Source organism: Euleptes europaea, chromosome 13 (genome assembly GCF_029931775.1).
Source record: "Euleptes europaea isolate rEulEur1 chromosome 13, rEulEur1.hap1, whole genome shotgun sequence".
In the NCBI taxonomy this organism is placed as follows: Eukaryota; Metazoa; Chordata; class Lepidosauria; order Squamata; family Sphaerodactylidae; genus Euleptes; species Euleptes europaea.
The window spans coordinates 37,748,169-37,767,626 of NC_079324.1; the positions used below are offsets into that span (position 1 = coordinate 37,748,169).

General features: G+C 40.3%; 1 protein-coding gene across 1 annotated transcript in view; it reads left to right on the forward strand.

The window, feature by feature from the left end:
• LRCH2 (leucine rich repeats and calponin homology domain containing 2) overlaps positions 1–19,458 on the forward strand; it is a 47,612-nt gene that overhangs the window by 8,952 nt on the left and 19,202 nt on the right. The window contains exons 2-8 of the mRNA XM_056859012.1: positions 11,361–11,505; positions 12,027–12,153; positions 12,914–13,019; positions 13,113–13,249; positions 14,687–14,820; positions 17,682–17,769; positions 19,286–19,397. Coding sequence (XP_056714990.1) covers positions 11,361–11,505; positions 12,027–12,153; positions 12,914–13,019; positions 13,113–13,249; positions 14,687–14,820; positions 17,682–17,769; positions 19,286–19,397 — 849 coding nt within the window. The remainder of the gene's footprint in view (positions 1–11,360; positions 11,506–12,026; positions 12,154–12,913; positions 13,020–13,112; positions 13,250–14,686; positions 14,821–17,681; positions 17,770–19,285; positions 19,398–19,458) is intronic.

A 19,458-nucleotide genomic window follows, 5' to 3' on the forward strand; every position in this document is an offset into this window, starting at 1 on the left:
TTAGTCTTTTGTATAGTCTTGAGCAGGACTTGTATACTGAGCTAAGCAAAGAGATGCATTGGGCTAATTGCCAGAACCTCTCTCTTTGGAAGAGTGAAGAAATAGGCTTCAGGTATGCAAGCTGCTGTAGTCTTGTTTTTTCCTTATTTCTTTTAAAAGGGCTTGCTATGAAGGCATCAGACAAGCACAACATTGGCCATTTGGGCTGTGTTTAAAATATCACATCAGCTGCCCCTTGCTTTTGTCTGCCTCTGCTGTTTGGTATCTTGTCCAAGATCATAAACAAGTCTGTAATAGAACAGTGTCATAGATCTGAGAAGAATTGCCAGGTCACATTCCTAGGCTTAAGCAAATGTGGTATTTTAACTTGGCATTTAGCCAGTGCCGTGTTTCCCCGAAAATAAGACATACCCATAAAATAAGCCGTAGCAGCATTTCTAAGCATTTGCTTAATATAAGCCATACCCTGAAAATAAGGCACCCCGGGGCTGGTGTGGAGAAGACCAGGAGGAGCCCAGCTGAGCAGATGCAGTCTCCCGTGGCTGCTTCAAAGGCCCGGCAACCAGCGCGCCCGGGGCTGGGGTGGAAAAGACCAGGAGGAGCCCAGCTCAGCAGAGGCGGTCTCCCGCAGCCGCTTCAAAGGCTCTGCAACCAGCGCGCCCGGGCCTCTGGGGGCGGGGAAGACAGGAGGAGCCCAGCTGAGCAGATGCAGTCTCCCGCGGCCACTTCAAAGGCCCGGCAACCAGCGCGCCTGGGCCTCTGGGGGCGGGACCGAAAGGGGGTGGTAAGGGGAGAACGGGAGCCGAGAGGGAGGACAGTTCTGATTCCCTCGGAATAAGACATCCCCTGAAAATAAGCCATAGTGTGTCTTCTTGAGGAAAAATAAATATAAGTCAGTGTCTTATTTTCGGGGAAACACGGTATATTGAATTGAGCATTGGTTAACTGCTTGTGGGATACTGAGATCTGTGTTGGTCCACTTAAAATGCAGAAATGGCAACCAAGATAACACAAATCAGAGAGCAAGTGCTTCAGTTCCCCAGACTGCCATGATTATCTTTATGACTACTCTCTGCCTTATATGGGACTCATATGCTTTAGTTGGCACTAGAGCAATCAAAATTACTGTGGCTTTTATAATGTCCAAGGGAGGCTTCGCCATTTTTTCAGTGTCTCAGATGAGTCTGCATAAAACTTCTTGTGCACTGTCTGAAGGCTGTTGTAGTTTATTTTGACATCCCCCTCCTTTTGTGTTTGACATCAAGCCTCATAAAGAGATCTGAGGAACTTCAGAGTTTGCTTACCAATTTGTGACTTGATATATTGGAAAGCAAGCTTAAACATGTGAAACTGTCTTATGCAGAGTCAGACCATGGGCCCATCTACCTCTGTATTGTTTACTTTGATGGACTGGTCTGTTCCAGCACCAGGGATCTGATACCATCTCTGCTACCAGTGATTATCTTAACTGGAATGATCAGGGACTGAACCTGCAACTTGCTGCATGCAAGGCATGTCCTCTACTACTGCGCTGCAGCTCTTTCCAGAAAGATGTCTCTTCCTTCTGCTTTGTAAAACCACAGACAACTGAAGCACTGTTATTCAGTTTAAAGTCAGTGATTATGTCTTTGGTCAGGCGTTTCTCTAGTATTAGTAGGATTTGTACCTTCGCTGACTCTGGTATGATAGTAATAAAGAATATTTTATATTCCAGATTGTTAAAGAAAAACTTTAAAAATGTTCTTAATGATTGCTAATGTTAACCTTCACTAAGTTAAACTATACACTTTCTTTAGCATCCCGAAAAATTCACCTATATTGATATTTTGGTCATATGCAGATTTGAAACTTAAAAGGTACATGTGACTTGAATGGCCCCTTCCCTTACTCTCTTATTTTTGTACCACATTTCTTTGTGTGTGTGTAAAGTGCCTTCAAGTCGCAGCCAACTTATGGCGACCCCTTTTGGGGTTTTCATGGCAAGAGACTACCAGAGGTGGTTTGTCAGTGCCTTCCTCTGCACAGCAACCCTGGTATTCCTTGGTAGTCTTCCATCCAAATACTAACCAGGGCTGACTCTGCTTATCTTCTGAGATCTGATGAGATCAGGCTAGCCTGGGTCATCCAGGTCACGGCAGCACATTTCTTTACATCATTTTATATAACAGATCTGTACCTTCTCAGATCTCTTGAACCTAAGGTGCAGTCTGTTTCCGGGCCTCCCTCGGTACCATTCTACCACTATACTGCCACTAGGATCACCTTTGATCCTCACTCATTTAAATCCCCATTTTCAATTAACAAACAAACCCAGTTAGCATGTAGAGATGTGGCCGGGAGTGGGGGGGGTGGGGTTGAGGAAACGCTTTAAAATCCTATGAAATATTTTCTCTCTTTGAATTGGAAAAACCTTGTCTTACAAGCATTTCATTCATTCCAAATGTACAGCATGAAGCTGCCTGAGGTTTTTCATAGTGTTTCTATTGGGAAATTTTAGATGGAACTGGGAAAAAAAAGATGTTGTAGACATAAACATTTTCAAGAATTTGTATTTAAATGTAAATTATTTGGGAAACAATATTCTGTAATGTGCTTAATGATAAAACATTGTTCAAGAGTTCAGGGTTTTTAATATTTACAAAGTTTAGCTTAATTTCCAAACATATTGGTTGTCCTACTTATTGTGACTCTATGAGGGTCTTATTTACTATGGAATTTGTTTTCTACCTTCAGTTCCCCCCCCCCCAACCTTTCAGATGGTAAAAATTAAAAATACATGTGCTATGGTATCATAGGGTGCAACAGTTTGCAGCTGTTCAGTACTGGGTATACTTGCACTTTTTCTTATAGATAAATGTGTAATTTTGAAGTCCATAAATATGTCAAATTGTATAGTTCTGTATGCTAACTAATTAATAAAGGGTTCATTTTATGTTGTTAAATCAGAAAAAGATGCTTAGGTTTGATAGGAAAGTAAGAATTGCATATATTTAATTCTCCAAAAAGTGGGAGAGAACCATATTTCCCTCCATGGCTTTGAAATTACTGCAAATTTTACAGCACTACTAGTGTGAGTGTTGTCTCTGAAACCATTAATCTTAAAGAACAGTTGAGACACACTGTTTATAATATAAACAAGAATAAGCTTTATTATAAGAATCACAGAGTTCGGAATATTCCGTCAGTTATCTCAACCTCCAGTCCAAAATTGGAAAAATATGTATCAGTAGGAGGCAAATTGACAAAAGACACAACAATAAAAAATCTCATTAATGACATCTTCTTTTTCTAACTACTTCACTACATAAATCCTTATCTATCCAGCATAACCCCTCCTAATTTGACCTTCTTTTCCAAAGCTCCTGACCTGTTCTGTTTTCCTCTCCTTGGCCTCTCCAGTATGTCCTCTTGGTCACATCCTCCGGTTCAGTCAGAAAAATGTCATTCCTAGTGTGTGTTCTGTCTGTTGCTCTACTTCTGACACACACACTTTCCTCCTTCCCAGCCTGTCAAGAACTGCATATACAACTCACAACATTTTAGGGCATTATGAACAGATCTCAACGTTCATTGCATCACAGTAGATGCTTTGCCAGACTTTTAAACCAGCCAAAATCCTTATTTCAGAGAGATGGGAGAAACCTTGGTCTACCTCCTTCCCTGTGTTCTTTTATTGGAAGTGAATCTATCATGGGATGGTAATATTGTTTACTATAAGAGGAAAAGTTGCGGTTGTGCTCCTGCTTAACTGTGGGCCACTGTTTATACCAGTTCATTAACTCTTTCCTTCCTTTAAGAGAGGCACTTTAAATCAATCTTTGTGCCTAATGAGGCAATTTAAATACTTTTCAAGGAATTATATTATAGTTCAGAATTGGAATAAGTTGTAAACATCAGTTGATATTTATTTAATGTTACTCATTTGGAACAAAGCATGCAAGTTTTTCATTGCAGACTTTTAACTCTACCATTGAAGGCAGAACAGCTTTCCTTGTGTATAATTGTTTAGTGCATACTTAAATCTAGTTATATTACCGGTAATACTACTAGATAATTTCTTGCTGCTTTTCAGTTCCTGCATTTTAAGCTTAAATGGATTTCTGAGCCTAATCCTGGTGATTTGTGGCTTAGGCAACATGCAAAGGAATAAAATCTTGAACTTGGCAGCTTGAATGAGAGGCCACTTCACCTAATTCAACTCAAGATGTGCAAGAACATCTTTGACATAATTCCTATTTTAGGCATATGCCAGGAAATTCAAGTCACTTTGCATCCAAATACATCTCCTCACTGATGTGCAGCAATTATTCTGCCATGTAAAGCTATAGGACTATATTGTAAACATAGAGGTTGTAGTACATGGATGTCAGATGTGCACTTGCTGTTTTGTGTGTGTATTAAGGATGTGTGGTGATGAAGAAAAGAGATGTAGGTGGATGAAACACTGTTTCCTGGATGCTTGTTTATAAAATTCATAAACTAGTGCCAGAGCTCCCAAGCCTACACGGGGTCCCTAAAGGCTGTTCAGGTGCACACAAGCTTCAGCACTGTCCTTATAATGAGTAATGCCAGGTTTTATTTGCATGGGTACTTTGGCCTTCAGGAGATTTCAGTGCTTTAAGATAATTTTTTATTATTGCGTCCAGAAGTGCCCCTGTGTTGAAGGGATTATGATTTTGATGCAGTGTCTTCAGCTGTGGAGTCTGGATTTTAGGGGGAAGGCCAAATTAGGTTTCCCCCTCAAGAGAGTGGAAAGGAAAGAACTGAGTTGGAATGGAGCCACTGTGCCTGAGGGATTCATAACTCCAGGAGATTGCTGGACTAAAGCGAAAACTCCAGGAGATTGCAGGACTAAACGCTTCTACAATCCATTTGTCCCACTTTAATGTCATACATAGCAGATGGTGTGAGTATACTTACCTCTCTTTAGAATGTTCTTCGGAAATCCTGCATTTGGTTTGTCATGGAGAAGAAAACTTAGTAATATATGGCATTACAGCAAATATCTGTGAATATTAAGCAGTATTTGTGCAGTATTTGTCCCATGTCCTTGGGTTAACCTTCATGTTCTGTCAAGAGGCTTAACATTTAGTGCAGAAAAACTGAATGAAGCTTTCTGTAGTGTAGCATGATTATTATCTCATAATTGTTTCGGTACAACCTGTACAATATTTTGTAAATACCTGTCTGGCATAATATGGCTTAGTTGCTAGTATCACCCCCCCCCAAAAAAAAAAAATTGAGGTGACATGAGATGAAGTTCTAGATCAATTGGGGAAATAAAAACCAATAACTCATCAAGTCCTGAAGGAATACACCCACAAGTTCTTCGGGAGCTCAGGTATGAGGTGGCTGATCTACTAACCCATATATGTAATTTGTCACTAAAATTAGTCACTGTACCAGAAGACTGGAGAAGAGCAAATATTACACTGATTTTTTTTAAAAAGGTCCCAAGGGGAACCTTGAAATTACAGGTCAGTTAGCCTAACGTCTGTCGTAGGCAAATTAGTAGAAACTAATCAAAGATAAAATTATTAGGCACATAGAGGAACAAAGCCTGCTGAGAAAAAATCAGCATGGCTTCTGCAAAGGGAAGTCCTATGTCATCAGTCTTTTGGAATTCTTTGAGAAAGTGAACATGTATTCAGATAATGATGACTCGGTAGACATTATGTACTTGGACTTTCAAATGACTTTTTTCAAAGTACCTCACCAAAGACTCCTGAGTAAGTTAGCAGGGATAAGAGGAAGGGTCGTCTTATGGATTAAAAATGTGTTCAACAACAAGAAGTAGAGAGTAGGAATAGAGGGAAGTAAGCAGTGGGGTCCCACAAGGATTGGTATTAGGCCTGGGGCTCTTTAATTTGTTCATAAATGATCTGGAACTGGGGGTGAGCAGTAATCAATTTCAATACCTTTATTGGCATATCATCAAGCAGTTGATCAAATAGAACCAACCCTCTCAACATCATTTAACGGGTGAGCAGTATACTAGCCAAATTTGCAGATGAGACATAATTATTTGGGATGGTGAAAGCCAAAGCCAACTGTGAAGAGCTCCAGAAGGATCCCCACAAATTGGGTGAGTGGGCAACAATGTGGAAAGTGAGACCTATCCTCCATTAATCTGCCTAATCTATCAGTGGCTACTAGCCCTTGTGACTAAAGGGAGCCTCCACATTCAGAGGCAGTAAACCTCTGAATATCAGTGCCAGAAGGCAATATCAGGGGAAGGCCTTGGCCTCTAAGCCCTGTTACTGCACCTCCAGAGGAACTGGTAGGGCACTGTGTGAGAACAAATGCTGGACTACAATTAACCATTGCTCTGAGCCTGCTGGGCTGCTCTTATGTTTTCCACCTGCAATGCTCTTATTTTAAATATAGTGTCTCCAACTTTGAAATATTGAAATGTTTTAATGTTTGCCACCTTGGGGACTCAGAATTGGGTGGAAAGGTGACACAGAAATGTTTTAAATAAACTTGCAAAGACCCTTGCTGGATCACAGCAAAAACCCATCTGTTTCATCAGTAGTGAGTCAGATGCTTCTGAGAAGTCTACAAGTAGGATATTCATGGAATGGCCTCCCGTATTGTTAATGCTCTGAATAAGGCCATTTCTTAACCTGTTCTCCATGAATTTGTCTATTTCCCCTTTTAGAGTAATCAAAGAGCCACCTTACATATTTAGTCCATTGTGTGGGTCTGCTTATTTTACTGTGTTAAGTGTTTTTGTAAATGCTTTCCCACCTGATTTGTATTAAATTGTGCCTTGAAATATTCTCTGATCTCTGATTCTCCTTCAAGATACAATCTCTGAGATAGGCTATGTAGAATGGATTGGATATGCATGGATTATTGTTTTGTAATCTTTATGTACTGATTTATGTTGAAATGTGGAAAAACCATTTGCTTTTTTACTACCTTTAAAGCAGATATCCTTAAATGAGAGGGTGGAAGAAAAAGCATGTGAATCTAAAAAAGACTTATAATTTCAAAGAAAGCTGAAATAGGAAGTAGTTCTTCTTTGTCTGTCCTAAATCTGCCAGTGTTTTGATGACATTAGAGTATAATGCGAGAGAAGTGGAATTCTTTGCTTTTCCTCTGTATAATCTTATAAACCTCTGTTGTGCCCCTCCCTGTGTTTTTCCCTAAACAACAGCAGAAGTCTAAGATGCTTTAGCCAAGGGGATACCAACCTATTCTTTAATGAGAACTACTCTCCCTACCCCTTGGCTTGTTATCCAGTTTTGTTCTCTCCTAGAACATGCACTAGGAAGAGCACCAGGAAAGAAGCTATCAGTGCAGCAGCACAGAGAAAAATGGTATGGAAATAAACCCTTTAAAAAGAATCCTAGATCAGATCTGTCCGAGATCTTTTCCTCAGTCTTTTATAGTATGCTCAAGCTATTCTGCAGCAACTGGTGGCAAGCAGCAGGTAGCTCGTGAACTATTTGTTGAAGACCCTTTCCTTAGCCTTTCCTCGTAGGGAAAGCTACCAAGTTTTTGGTTGCTTTGGTTGGCCTCTTCTGTAGCTGTTGTAGCCTATGATAACCTTTTTGAGGATGGAGTGATGGTGTCTAGTTTTCCAAATGTAACTGCACCATAGGTTTACATAAGGCATTACTGGTTCTGGCAATCTTCTAATTTCTTAGTTTGGAATTTGCTTCTTACTGCCACTGTACACTAATCTGCCAGTTTCCTTGAACTATATACGTCATGACCCCAAGAAACCATTTCTGGCTTGTCATTGACAAATCAGACCTCTTCAATGTATGTGATTTCCCTCCCTTTTGAGCTCTTTACAGTCTGTTCTTGCCATTTTAAGTAATTTGGCGTCATATTCAAATGTGACAACATCTCTCACCTCTCTCCTTTATATTAATATGTTAAAAGGCACCAGTACAGGTCTTTGTGGGACCTCATGCATGCTGCCTTCCATTTATTTATTTTCTTCATTTATACACTGCCTTTCTTTCTAGTGTCTCCTCCATATTCTCACAACATCCTTTTTTACAAGAACTGTTTACTCCTTTGATCTGTTTCCTGTTCTTTAGTCTACTGATCTACAAGAGAATTTGTCCTCTTGTACCATGTTGACTTCTAAAGACTCCAAAGGGTTGGCGAGGGTAAATTTTTCTTTGTACGAGCTGTACTGCTTTTTCCTCTGCTTTTCAGTAATTCTGGCTTTAATGATGTTTCCAACAAATTCCGCTAGACCTAATGAGTCTGCAAATCCCTGGTTTCCCTTTTAAATGTCAGAGTTAGGTCAGGTACCTTCTACTCTTCCTGTGAGGAAACTAGTCTTAGTGACAAGTTGCATATTTATTGCAAGATCATCCGTTTAATATTTGAATACCTGATGTTCTCTTGGGTGTTTGCCCTCTGTATATGCAGACGTGTTGCTTTGTCAGCCTGAGAATATTGTTTCTTCTCACTTCTTCTCACACACACACACCCCAAATACATTGGTTCAAAAATAGGTATCTATCCAATACCTTCCTCAGTAGATTGCTAAAGCATTCCTCCTCAACTTTGTTATCCAGCAATCATGTCACCTCCCTAGCTGATTTACTCCTCCTTAATTAAATTGTTTTTCATTGCCTTGTTCCTTGCAATATGTTTTTCAAATTCTTATTGTCAACTCTTTGTGTTGCCAATGTTTGTGCTCTGTATCGCCACTTTTTAAAAAGCCTTTTTGCCTTTCATAGCTTTCTTGACTGCTCATTAACTATGCTGGCCTCTTAGACCTTTCCTAAACTTTGTACATTGTACCTGCTGATTATTATTGTGGTTTGGCTTCCAAGCATCTTGAGGATGCTTGAGGTGATAGAAAAGACATGGGCTATTTGTGATCAAATCTCCCAACTCCATTCATTTTATTTTATTTAAAAGCAGTCAGGGGATTAATTTGACCTGGATCCATGGGACAGTGGGCCCTTTTCTTTTGTGCCATTTCCTGGTTAGAAGGGGCTGTGGCTCAGTGGTAGAGCATCTGCTTGACACACAGGTTCAGTCCTCGGCATTACCAGTTAAAGGGACTAGGCAAGTAGGTGATGTGAAAGACCTCCACTTGAGACCCTAGAGAGCTGCCGCCGGTCTGAGTAGACAATACTGACATTGACAAAAGTCTGGTTCAGTATAAGTCAGCTTCATGTGTTCATGTGTCTCCTTGAACCAGAAAGGGGCAAAGTATTATTTCCCCTCCCCCTTCCCCTGTGCCATGGTTCTGATCTACATTGTGGTTCCTTTCCCTGGCTGTTTTAAAGATGAAGTTAAAGACATGGGATGAACTGATCATGGATCTCTTACATTTGTTAGTTATGTCCTAAGTTTTGTCTTTTGAAATGCTACCAATATGAGAAGTTCTGGATACTGAAAATATTGCTGTGCTTGGGGTAGTGAACAAGCCCAGGGGCTTTGTTTAGTTGTAACTGTAGTACAGAAATTCTACACTGGGGTTTTTCATGTATTTAACTTTTTCCCTATTAAATTTGCTTTCCTGCCATCATAGGGGCTGTGCTTATGGACTTGCCACTTTTTAATGCCTTCCTGTAAGTCAATGGTTTTTGCATTAAGTAGTGGATTATTATACTGTGTTTCCGATTCCATGATATGGTCTCTTGCAGATAGTCTTTCTAACTCTAAGCAGGGCAATGTCTTTTTGGTATGTGAGACAGAAAAGTACTGATTTTTCTGTTCAGCTTCCTTTTTTTCTGGTAGAATGAAGTAATAGCAATATTCTGCAGACAGGGAAGGAAACACTGTAGCCTTGGGAAGTATTAATCAGCGTTTGGGGTTTGCTTTTGTTCACATTTGTTCATGTGACAGCACAAAAAGATGGATGGAACCAAAGATGTAATTTTTTTTAAAACTAAAATTTAGTGTTAGTGATGCCTGATCCAGTAACTGGTTCTCTTTGTTGTTTATTTGAAAGGATTTATTAATTAGAAGACTTGGTAGAAAAATGTCTACAAATTGCTTTCAGTAAATTTTTTGAAAGGCTGTACACTGCTGATTTTATCTTCATAGACAATGTGGGCATTTTATAGCCTAGCTTCATTGGTGCCTGCATCTGATAAAGGGTGCTCATGAAAGCTTATGGCATTATAATGGTGCGATTTTATGCAGGGCATCTCTGGATTAAGCCCATTGATTCCAAAGATCTTGGGCTGTAGTAACTCTGTGTAGGGTTCCAATGTGCATCTGTAATTTTTAAGTTGCCACAGTACTATTCTTTTATCACTTATACATGTATCAGATATTTTAAGCCAGCAGTTGCAGCAGAATATCTACATAATGTTGATTAGTACAGTGCTATATTTAATACAGTGCATGCAGCTTTACAGAATCAGTGCCGTCCTTACCAGTGTTGTAACCTCCTAAATCCATTAAAGTTAGTTGGCTTTGAAGGTTGTAGCCTGGTTTAGGACTGCATTTTTAAAAGACAAAGAACTAGCTAACAATCGAAGTCCCAACCAGTTTGCAGTCTAAGGGCCAAAGTAGACATGATGGTGTCCTTATGGCTGCCACGAGGATTACTCTGCTATTTTAAAGATACCACAAGGGCCTGATCCTGATTGGGCCTGCAGCACAGCATTCTTGTTCACTCCTATGCCTTTTCAAGTGCTGAAACAGCCACGGTGGGAGTTGCAGCCATTTCAGAACTCGATAAGGGGTGTGTATGGGGGGGGGGTAACAAGAGTGCCTCAGCCTGCTGCACTATGGGATCTGACCCTCACGGCATTTTAAAATTATTTAAAAATGGCAGCTTTATCTTTGTGGCAGCCACAAGTACACTGTCATGTCTAGTTTAGGCCCTAGATTTCAGCCTTGGCAGAAGAAAGGGATAGGCTGGGTTAATTAAGGGGTTGAGGTGAAGCAGAGCAATAGGTAATGGTACATGAAGGTGAGCAAATAAAATTACACATACGTTTCCATTGGGGAAGGAGATAGAATACAGGGATTTTAAGGAGGGTGACTTTGTTTAATCAGGACAGAATAGTTTTTTAAATATTATATCACTCTGTGGCTGCTGAGAAAGATGGGTAGGTGTGAAGAAGAAGCAGCTCCTCTTAGACCAGAGTCTCAGAAAGCCAGCTCTAGGAGGCTTTCCTGCCTGGTTGATAGTTCTAAAAGTTTGTGGAGAGGACCTCCCTTTTCAAAATTCCAAAGAAACAAAGGCGAATTCACATTTCCACCCATCCGCAATGCTAAATGTTTGATGTAGCATTACTTTACAACATCAAATATGCGAACAATTACACTAAAGCTTTGGTCATACTGTAAGGGTAGCACATTTCTTGTACATCTTTTCACTTTAGTAGAATACTGACCCTTAGTATTTTTCTCCCTTTTAGACCTTTCCAAGAACAGATTTGCTGAAATTCCTCCTGATGTGTGGCAGTTTGCACCACTTGAGACACTGAACTTGTATCACAACTGCATCAAATTGATCCCTGAAGCAATCAAAAATCTGCAGATGCTAACATATCTGAATATCAGGTCGGTAATCTTTTTCAGCCATCTAAACTACCGGTAATTGTTAAGACATTCCAGCTCATCAGGGCTTCAGTTTTCCAGTCTGTAATCAGATGTTGCCAATGTCTAATTTTATTTCTGCTAATCCTGTTTCAGATGATGATGATTCACATGTGAAGGTAAAAGTTTGGTCAGTTTCAGCATTTGGGAATTAATTAATGCTGAAAGAGCTGTGCTGATCTTGCATGCTTATGAATAATGATTGTAATACTGCAATACTGACGGAAAAGTTTTTAGTTACATGCAAATGTCATAGCTTTACATGTACCAACTGGCAAATGAGTATTGGATTATCGTACACAATAGTGGCCATGTGTTTTTTTTTTTTGTTTTTTTTTGCTGTTCCAGAGCCGCATATTCAGGAAAAACCATCCTGTGTGAAGCAGCTCTCTGAGGCATTGTGGAGCTGCTAACTGTTCCCTGTGTTAAAATTGATAGTTTATTAGATATTATTATTAACCACATCATTTCTTTCATCTTTTTAGTCGAAATCTTTTATCAACCTTGCCAAAATACCTGTTTGATCTGCCACTTAAGGTTTTAGTTGTCAGCAATAATAAGCTTGTGTCCGTTCCTGAAGAAATTGGGAAGTTGCGAGACTTAATGGAATTGGTAAGTGTCCATCTCTCCGCTTAGTTTTTAGAGTTAATTTCTTAACCTTTTCATTTAGTAGGAAGCCCAATATCAATTAATTGAGAAGGCTTACAATTTAGGCTGTGTGTTTCAGTATCCTAGAGTGAACCTCCATCCCTGTACTTGAATACGTTGGTAGTAGTGAAGGGTGGGAGCTTCATTTCAATTTTTAAAGGGCACCTGTTTTGCATCAACTTTTGCTGTAACTAGCAACTTAAGAGCAAAACAATATGCTGTAAATTTTGAAGATTTAGTTCTAGTTTGATCTTGCAATGAGAACTATGTTGACCCATGGGTAGAAGTAATAATTAATTCTCAGGTAGCTTATCACTGACACACTAAAGTCTCCCTTAGAGAATCTGTGAGGTCATTTGTCATGTGGAATGTATTCCTCTGGAAGGGACAGGTTTTTTTTTTTGACACTTAACACTTTTAAGACAAGACTGTTTCAAAATCCTCTAAATTAACTTGACAGCAATATTCTATCTCTTTGACACTTAAGATTCATAAAGGAGCCTACTTTGTATCCACTTGCTTCCCACAATTCCAGTGAAATACCATGTCAGCAGCGTGCTGTCATCTGTTGGAGTATTGAATAAATGACTTCAGTGTGAAAATTTTTGCCTTGAATTAGCATCCTCATCATGCTCTGACTTGGTTTTCTGGGCCATTTTCTTGTGGCTACTTCTTAATCCCATGCAAGCTATTTGGCATTCTGACTCCTTGTCTTTTCACATAGGATATTAGTTGCAATGAAATCCAGGCCCTTCCGCAGCAAATAGGAAAGCTGCAGTCACTTAGAGAATTAAATTTAAGAAGAAATAATCTGCATATACTACCTGATGGTAAGCTTCCTCTCCAAGCTTCCTTGTCAGTTCATGATAAAATGTAAATGTCTTTGAGTGTCTGAGAACCTGATCTTTTGTTCTTTCTAACAGAATTAGGAGATCTTCCCTTGGTAAAACTAGACTTCTCTTGTAATAAAATCACAGAGATACCAGTCTGTTACAGGAAGCTTCGCCATTTGCAAGTAATGATTTTGGATAACAATCCAATGCAGATACCGCCAGCACAGGTTCGTTAAAGCATTTGATTTTCTTCAGTTCAGAAGTGGAGAGGGTGTGTGTGAGATTGCTTATTCAGCCAACTTCCTACGCATTAAGGAAGTAGACCACTCTTGGCCCAAAGCCATCTGCAAAAGCACCCTTTGCATTTGGCTGCTTTTCAGTGTTGGTTTTAATCTGCTTTGTAGGGATGTAGCTGGAAGGGAAGGAACATGTCTCATGCTTGCCTTTGTAAATTGTAAACTGTTGCTCAGCTTCTGAAATGAATGTGACACATGCATCACTAAGATGTAGAGTAATCTAACATGAGGAGCAGCTGTCCAATGCTGTTTTATGTCTTCATCCATATTGTATAGGTGTAGAAAAAGCGAACAGCTGCTCTGGCCATTGGAGTAGATCAGGGGTCTGCAAACTGCGGCTCCCGAGCTGCATGCGGCTCTTTGGCCCGTTGAGTGCGGCTCTCCGAACTTGGTTCGGAGCCCCTGCTCTCGCGCCGGCAGCTGGGCTGCGGAGCCGGTGCACCTGAGAGCTCGAGAGAGCAGGCGAGCGGGCGTGCTGTCTCTCCCCCCCCCCCCCGCCGTGGAGAATGGCCAGGTCCCCCTTTCCCTTGCCCTCAATGGTTGGGAGGCTAAAGCCTCCCCTCCCGCCGCACTATTGCTGGGCGGGCGGCTCGGCGGTTCCTGCCCCCCCCCCCGCCTATCAGCTGTTGGGCGGGGCGGGCTTCCTTTGGTAGACCTGGCCTCCTGGTGAGTCCCATTGGGAGGCCATGTCTACCCACTGGCTTTCTTGGCGGTAGACCTGGACTTTGAGGAGGGGAAAAAGTCCCCCTTCAGAGGCCAGGTCTACCAATTGGCTTCTAAGGGCCTCCGGAGGCCAGGTCTACTGCCAAGAAAGCCAATGGGTAGACCTGGCCTCCCAATGGGACTCAGCCGGAGGCCAGGTCTACCAATAGGCTTTTATGGCGGTAGACCAGGCCTCCAGACGAGGACTCCAGACGGGGAGGGGGAAATGGCAGGGACTTACAATTTAATTTTTATCAATAAATAAGATCACTTTAATTTTTATCATACTTAATAAAAATATTAAGTATGAGATCAAGTTTTATTCAGTGTACCTATAGTTTAATTAAGACTTAAAACTTTAATTAAAGTTTATTAAGTTGATAAACAGTGTACCTACCTATATAGTTTAAGTTTAAGAAATTTGGCTCTCAAAAGAAATCTCAATCGTTGTACTGTTGATATTTGGCTCTTTTGACTAATGAGTTTGCCGACCCCTGGAGTAGATCAATATGACCTGCCTTGTTTCCTTTGTCCTGCAGGCATAGCATGGGTAGCATACATATCTGGGCAATGGGAATTTGTCTAAGCTAACTGCTGTGTTACAGATGATCTTTTAAATACGTTATCTGGTTATGTTAATATTTCCTCCCATCTGCTTCTGAACAGATATGCTTAAAAGGCAAAGTACATATATTCAAATTCCTCAGCATTCAAGCATGCCTCAGAATAGATAAAAAGCCAGATTCCTTGGATTTGCCATCTCTGGGTAAAAGAATCCCTTCTCAGCCCCTCACAGACAGGTAAACCTGTTTTTTCAGCATTTGTGTGTAAAACTTGTGAAGTCCTGTTCTGGGTCATTATTTAGGTTATTGCAGGCCTTGGATGCAGTTTTTCTATTGCCACTGTTGCTCAGACACCCTTTTTTATTTCCACAGTCCTGATTTTATTTATTTATTTACGTTATTTATAGTCTGCCTTTCTCTCTTGGACTCAAGGTGGATTACACAGAGTCAATACAGTTGATGGATGAGACATTAAATAAACAATGCAATAGGATTAGGGTTGTAGAATGAACCAGAAATCTAAAAACAGAACTGAAGCAAAGCCTAAGTCTTAACATAACATATTAAATTATGCAAAATTCCATAGTAGAATTCTAGTTTCAACAAGCTATACACAGTAGTATAGACCACAGTCCCTAACAATTTTTCTAAGTAACTTTGTGAATCATTTAGTACTGTGCAAGTCTATTGCTTGTGTAGAAAAGCCCTCTTGAATAATTCAGGTTTGCATAGTTTGTGGAAAGCTATGAGAGTGGGATCCTGCCTGACCTCCTCAGGCAGGCCGTTTTAAAAGATGGGGGCCACAGCAGATGAGGCACGTGTATGGGCAGTTGTTGATTTTGCCCATTTGCTGGTTGGCACCTGCAGAAAACCACGTTCCCATGAGCAAAGCTGTTGTGGCAGAGCATAGTGGAGAGGACGTTTTGCAGATATGAGGGTCCAAGGCCATGAAGGGTTTTGTATGTGATAGCTAATACCGTAAATTAAGCCTGGTGGGCAGCCAGTGAAGTGCCTGCAGGATGGGAGTAATATGCGCGCTCCATCCAACTCCTGATAATAACGGAGCTGTGGCATTCTGCACCAGCTGGAATTTCCGAATTGATTTTGTGGGGAGACCAATGTACAGTGCATTGCAGTAATCCAGTCTCGATGTTGCTGTGGCATGTATCCTTATACTTCTAGCAAATTTGTTCCTGTGGTAAATTAAAGCATATGGCAGAGGTGATAAAAAATGTTTCATCATCATGTGGGGGCCCATTCATGGAACTATTTCATACTTTTTAAAGTCTTTTAACCATTACCCTTTCTCTTGTCATACCTTGTTGTACTTTTAACAAGCGGCCAGTCCTTCCTTTGCAGCTCTTCCTTCTTCCTTGTAACATTTGTGATAGACAACATAGAATGCAAAGCAACATGTTCACAATATAATTAGTAGTGTATGTATAATGGAGGACAAATGGTGACTGTGGGGTAATCATTGCAGCAGCAAAGAGGGCTTGAAATGCTATATATAATGAGAAGGTTGTACACAGAGTAATGGTGAAGGGTTGGGTTTGTGTCCCAGCTCAACTGTGGGCTTGCCTGGGCAAGTCCTTTCACACCTGTGAGATCTACTGAGAGCTGAACAAAATTTTTGAAAGTATTTATCGTCCACAGAGGTAGTAAATCTGAAACAGTATCAACATCAGTTTTTTGTTCAACAGGAAATGTTCCACCTAATGCCCAAACAATTTCTTTATTTCTCAATTGAGTGACTAATATCTCTGCAGGCTTTCAGGGAAAGCAGCTTCCATTTCTGTAACATTAAAGTACTGTTAGAAGACAATCCCAGAGCAAATAAATGTTTAATATCCTGAGTTTTTAGGGCTGTATCTAACAAGGTCATTTGTAAATTAGGAATGCTTACAGAACTCTTCCCATCTGAAATGCTAGCTGGGCTTAGGCTTCCAAATAATCTAGTCTTCTTTCAGAGGCATTAGAGGTCTGCTGTTCTTTTGTTAATTTCCAAAATCCCACTGGACTATTTCATGCATGCAGCTTGCTGCAGTCTACAATTTCTTTTTTTTCCCTGTAAGCGACTGAGGGTGCCCAGCACATATACACATGGATTCAATCACAATGCAAAAAGCAATGCTAATGTAGTTGTACAGTTGTAACATTGTGGTAGGGGGGAGTTGAAGCAAAACTGAAGCAAACTGTACATGCGCAAGTTCCACAATAAAATTTACAAATTTCCTTGGGGTGGCTGATGTGTTTCTGAGGATGCGGTTCTGAACCCCCTTCCTAGGCCTGTTGCTGTGTATTTAGAGGACTTCTGGGGCAGTTGGCAGGGCATATAGGAAGGCTGTGGTCTTGACTCTTGGTCAGAAATTGGAAGATCAAAACATAGCCTTGCTGAGTTTCCTTTAAGTATAATTTACATGTGGAAAACCAACCCTATAAGCTTCTCTCCCTGGTGGCTGAAGCATATTCTACTCACTAGGAGATATACTGAGCATGCTCAGGTCGTCAATAGACTCTTAAAGGATATACAGGCTTTGGAACCATTTGGCAAACAGGCAACCCTTTAATAATTCGGACATGTCTTTTGTTTTGTAAGATATCTATTTTGTATACTGTCACTTAGGAAAATTAGTTCTATGCCTATGGGCATGTTTACAAAGACTCTTTTTGATAGGTTTCTGGTGAACACTTGTCTATAAGTTTTTGAGCCTTCAGTGTTTTGAATAGATGCAAGGGTGTGAAATAAGCCCCCCCCCCCCAAGAACTCTGGTTGTGACTTTGTGACTAAAACGAAGCACAAAAGGCTGCTGGGATAAAATTTTCCTGTTATCTGGGTATTCATTTCAGAAGTGCAATGATGTCCATCTAGGTGGCCTTTAAAGGCTCTGAAATTGATAAATGTGTAGGCCTGCCAAGATAATCGGTCTTTTCCATATCTATTCTCAACACCCAGCAGCGTCTTAATGGGGTCTGTGTTGTTTATATAAAAAATCTCTGCAAAGAAGCATCTTGCCCGTACAGGGAAAGGACTTTATCATTTGGGTTGAAATCTCACTTGCAATGATGCGTCATAAGAATGTTCCTCTTTGTTACAGTATGGAAGATTTTTATCCAAATAAAAACCATGGCCCAGACTCTGGAATTGGTAGTGATAATGGAGATAAAAGATTATCCACTACAGAAGTAAGTATGCTCTCTTTAAACTGCCCGAAGCAAAGAGATAGAAGGAGGTAGATGGCTTCCCACCCCACCATTCTGTACCAGCATTTCTAACCCTGCCTTCAGGGTAGTCTTGAAAATCTAAATTTGCCCATGTTGCCCTGTATTCTCTCTAAGCAGAAAAGCCCCCCCCCCCAACTTACCTCAATAAGGAGTGAATATGCTCATTGCCCTTAGAATGTCGTGTCTGTTAAAGGAGAGAAAAGAACACGAAGACTGGGAAATTGGAAGCCTAAGCCTGTAAATTTATATTGTCTTGGCGAATGGGATTTGAATAGGAAGGGAGGAAGTAATTTCTCAATTGTTTCATTTTAATTCCGTAAACTAAATCTCTTTGCAGCAATTTTTAAAGTATAAATCACAGCAATATCAATGTGTCTGTTTTGTTCTATAATTAGTGATATTACAGATTACTATTAATTTTTGTTCACATAATATAAATAATAATTCTTACAGCTAAACTGCCACTGAATCCATATTTTACAAGTAAAGATTGATTTGATTCATACCAGTGTTCTCCAAATGTGGGTACTAACCCAAAATTGAATTGGGAAGTCTGTGAAAATAGATCCCAGGCGTTTGTAGTTAGGTAGGTAAAATTTATTGTATGAGGCCAAAGGCCATAACAATATAACAAAACAACAACTGCTGAGGCAGTAATACAGCAATAAAAGATAATTCAGCAGAATTAAAAACAATGTTAAAATTGTTGAAATCAGTGCATCGTATAAATTGCAGCACATTAAACTTCAGGCCAAGAGTTCCGCATGGAACTTCTTGGCTTGCCAGTGTATACAGTGACATCATATATGTTACATAATGATGCTCATCAGATAAAAGATGAATAATTTAATCTGCCACTCAAGATGCAGGGCTAGCCTAGCTAGAATGGCTGCAAGAAACTTGGCCCTGGAAACTGAGTAAAGTTGGCAGGACATAATGGGGAAGGTCCTCCAATTCCAGGGTTCCTCAGACACATACCCATCAGGCAACTGGTGTAGGCTGATAATGGCCTGCTGACATGGCAGTTGCCATTGTTTGAAATCTGAGATCTGTAAGGCATTTGCAGTTTTAATGATTTATGAATATTGTTTGGTTCCCCATATTGAGTAAATTTGGACCTGTGGGGCACTGTACCAAAAAGGTTGGGGACCACTTATTCATTGTGTTTTGCTGTACTTCTGTTTAATTGTTGCTGCATTTTATGTATCCTTTGTCATTTGGTTGTTAGAATTTAAATCAGTTTCTTGATTTGTCTATTGATTTACCTATTAAAATGTATTCTCAGCAACTTGTTTCAGTGTGTGAGGAATACAGTATATAAAGGTGAGAGGCCAGCCAGCCAAAACAACCATGCTGAAATTTTGGGAAAATGTAACAGACCTGTTAGCATTCTTTCCTGGAGATTGTTTTATGATGCAGATTTTAGCTGGTGGACTAACAGAATATGCAGATTATGTTCTAAAACTGCTCTTTTTAGCCATCCGATGACGACACAATCAGCCTTCACTCTCAGGTATCGGAATCGACGAGGGAACAGGCGCTCAGAAATGACAATCAGTTACTAGGAAATAAGCCTGAATTGCAAAAAGGTAAATATTATTCTCTAGCTCTCTAGAATGTAGGGAAATACTTTCTTTTGGGTACCCATAG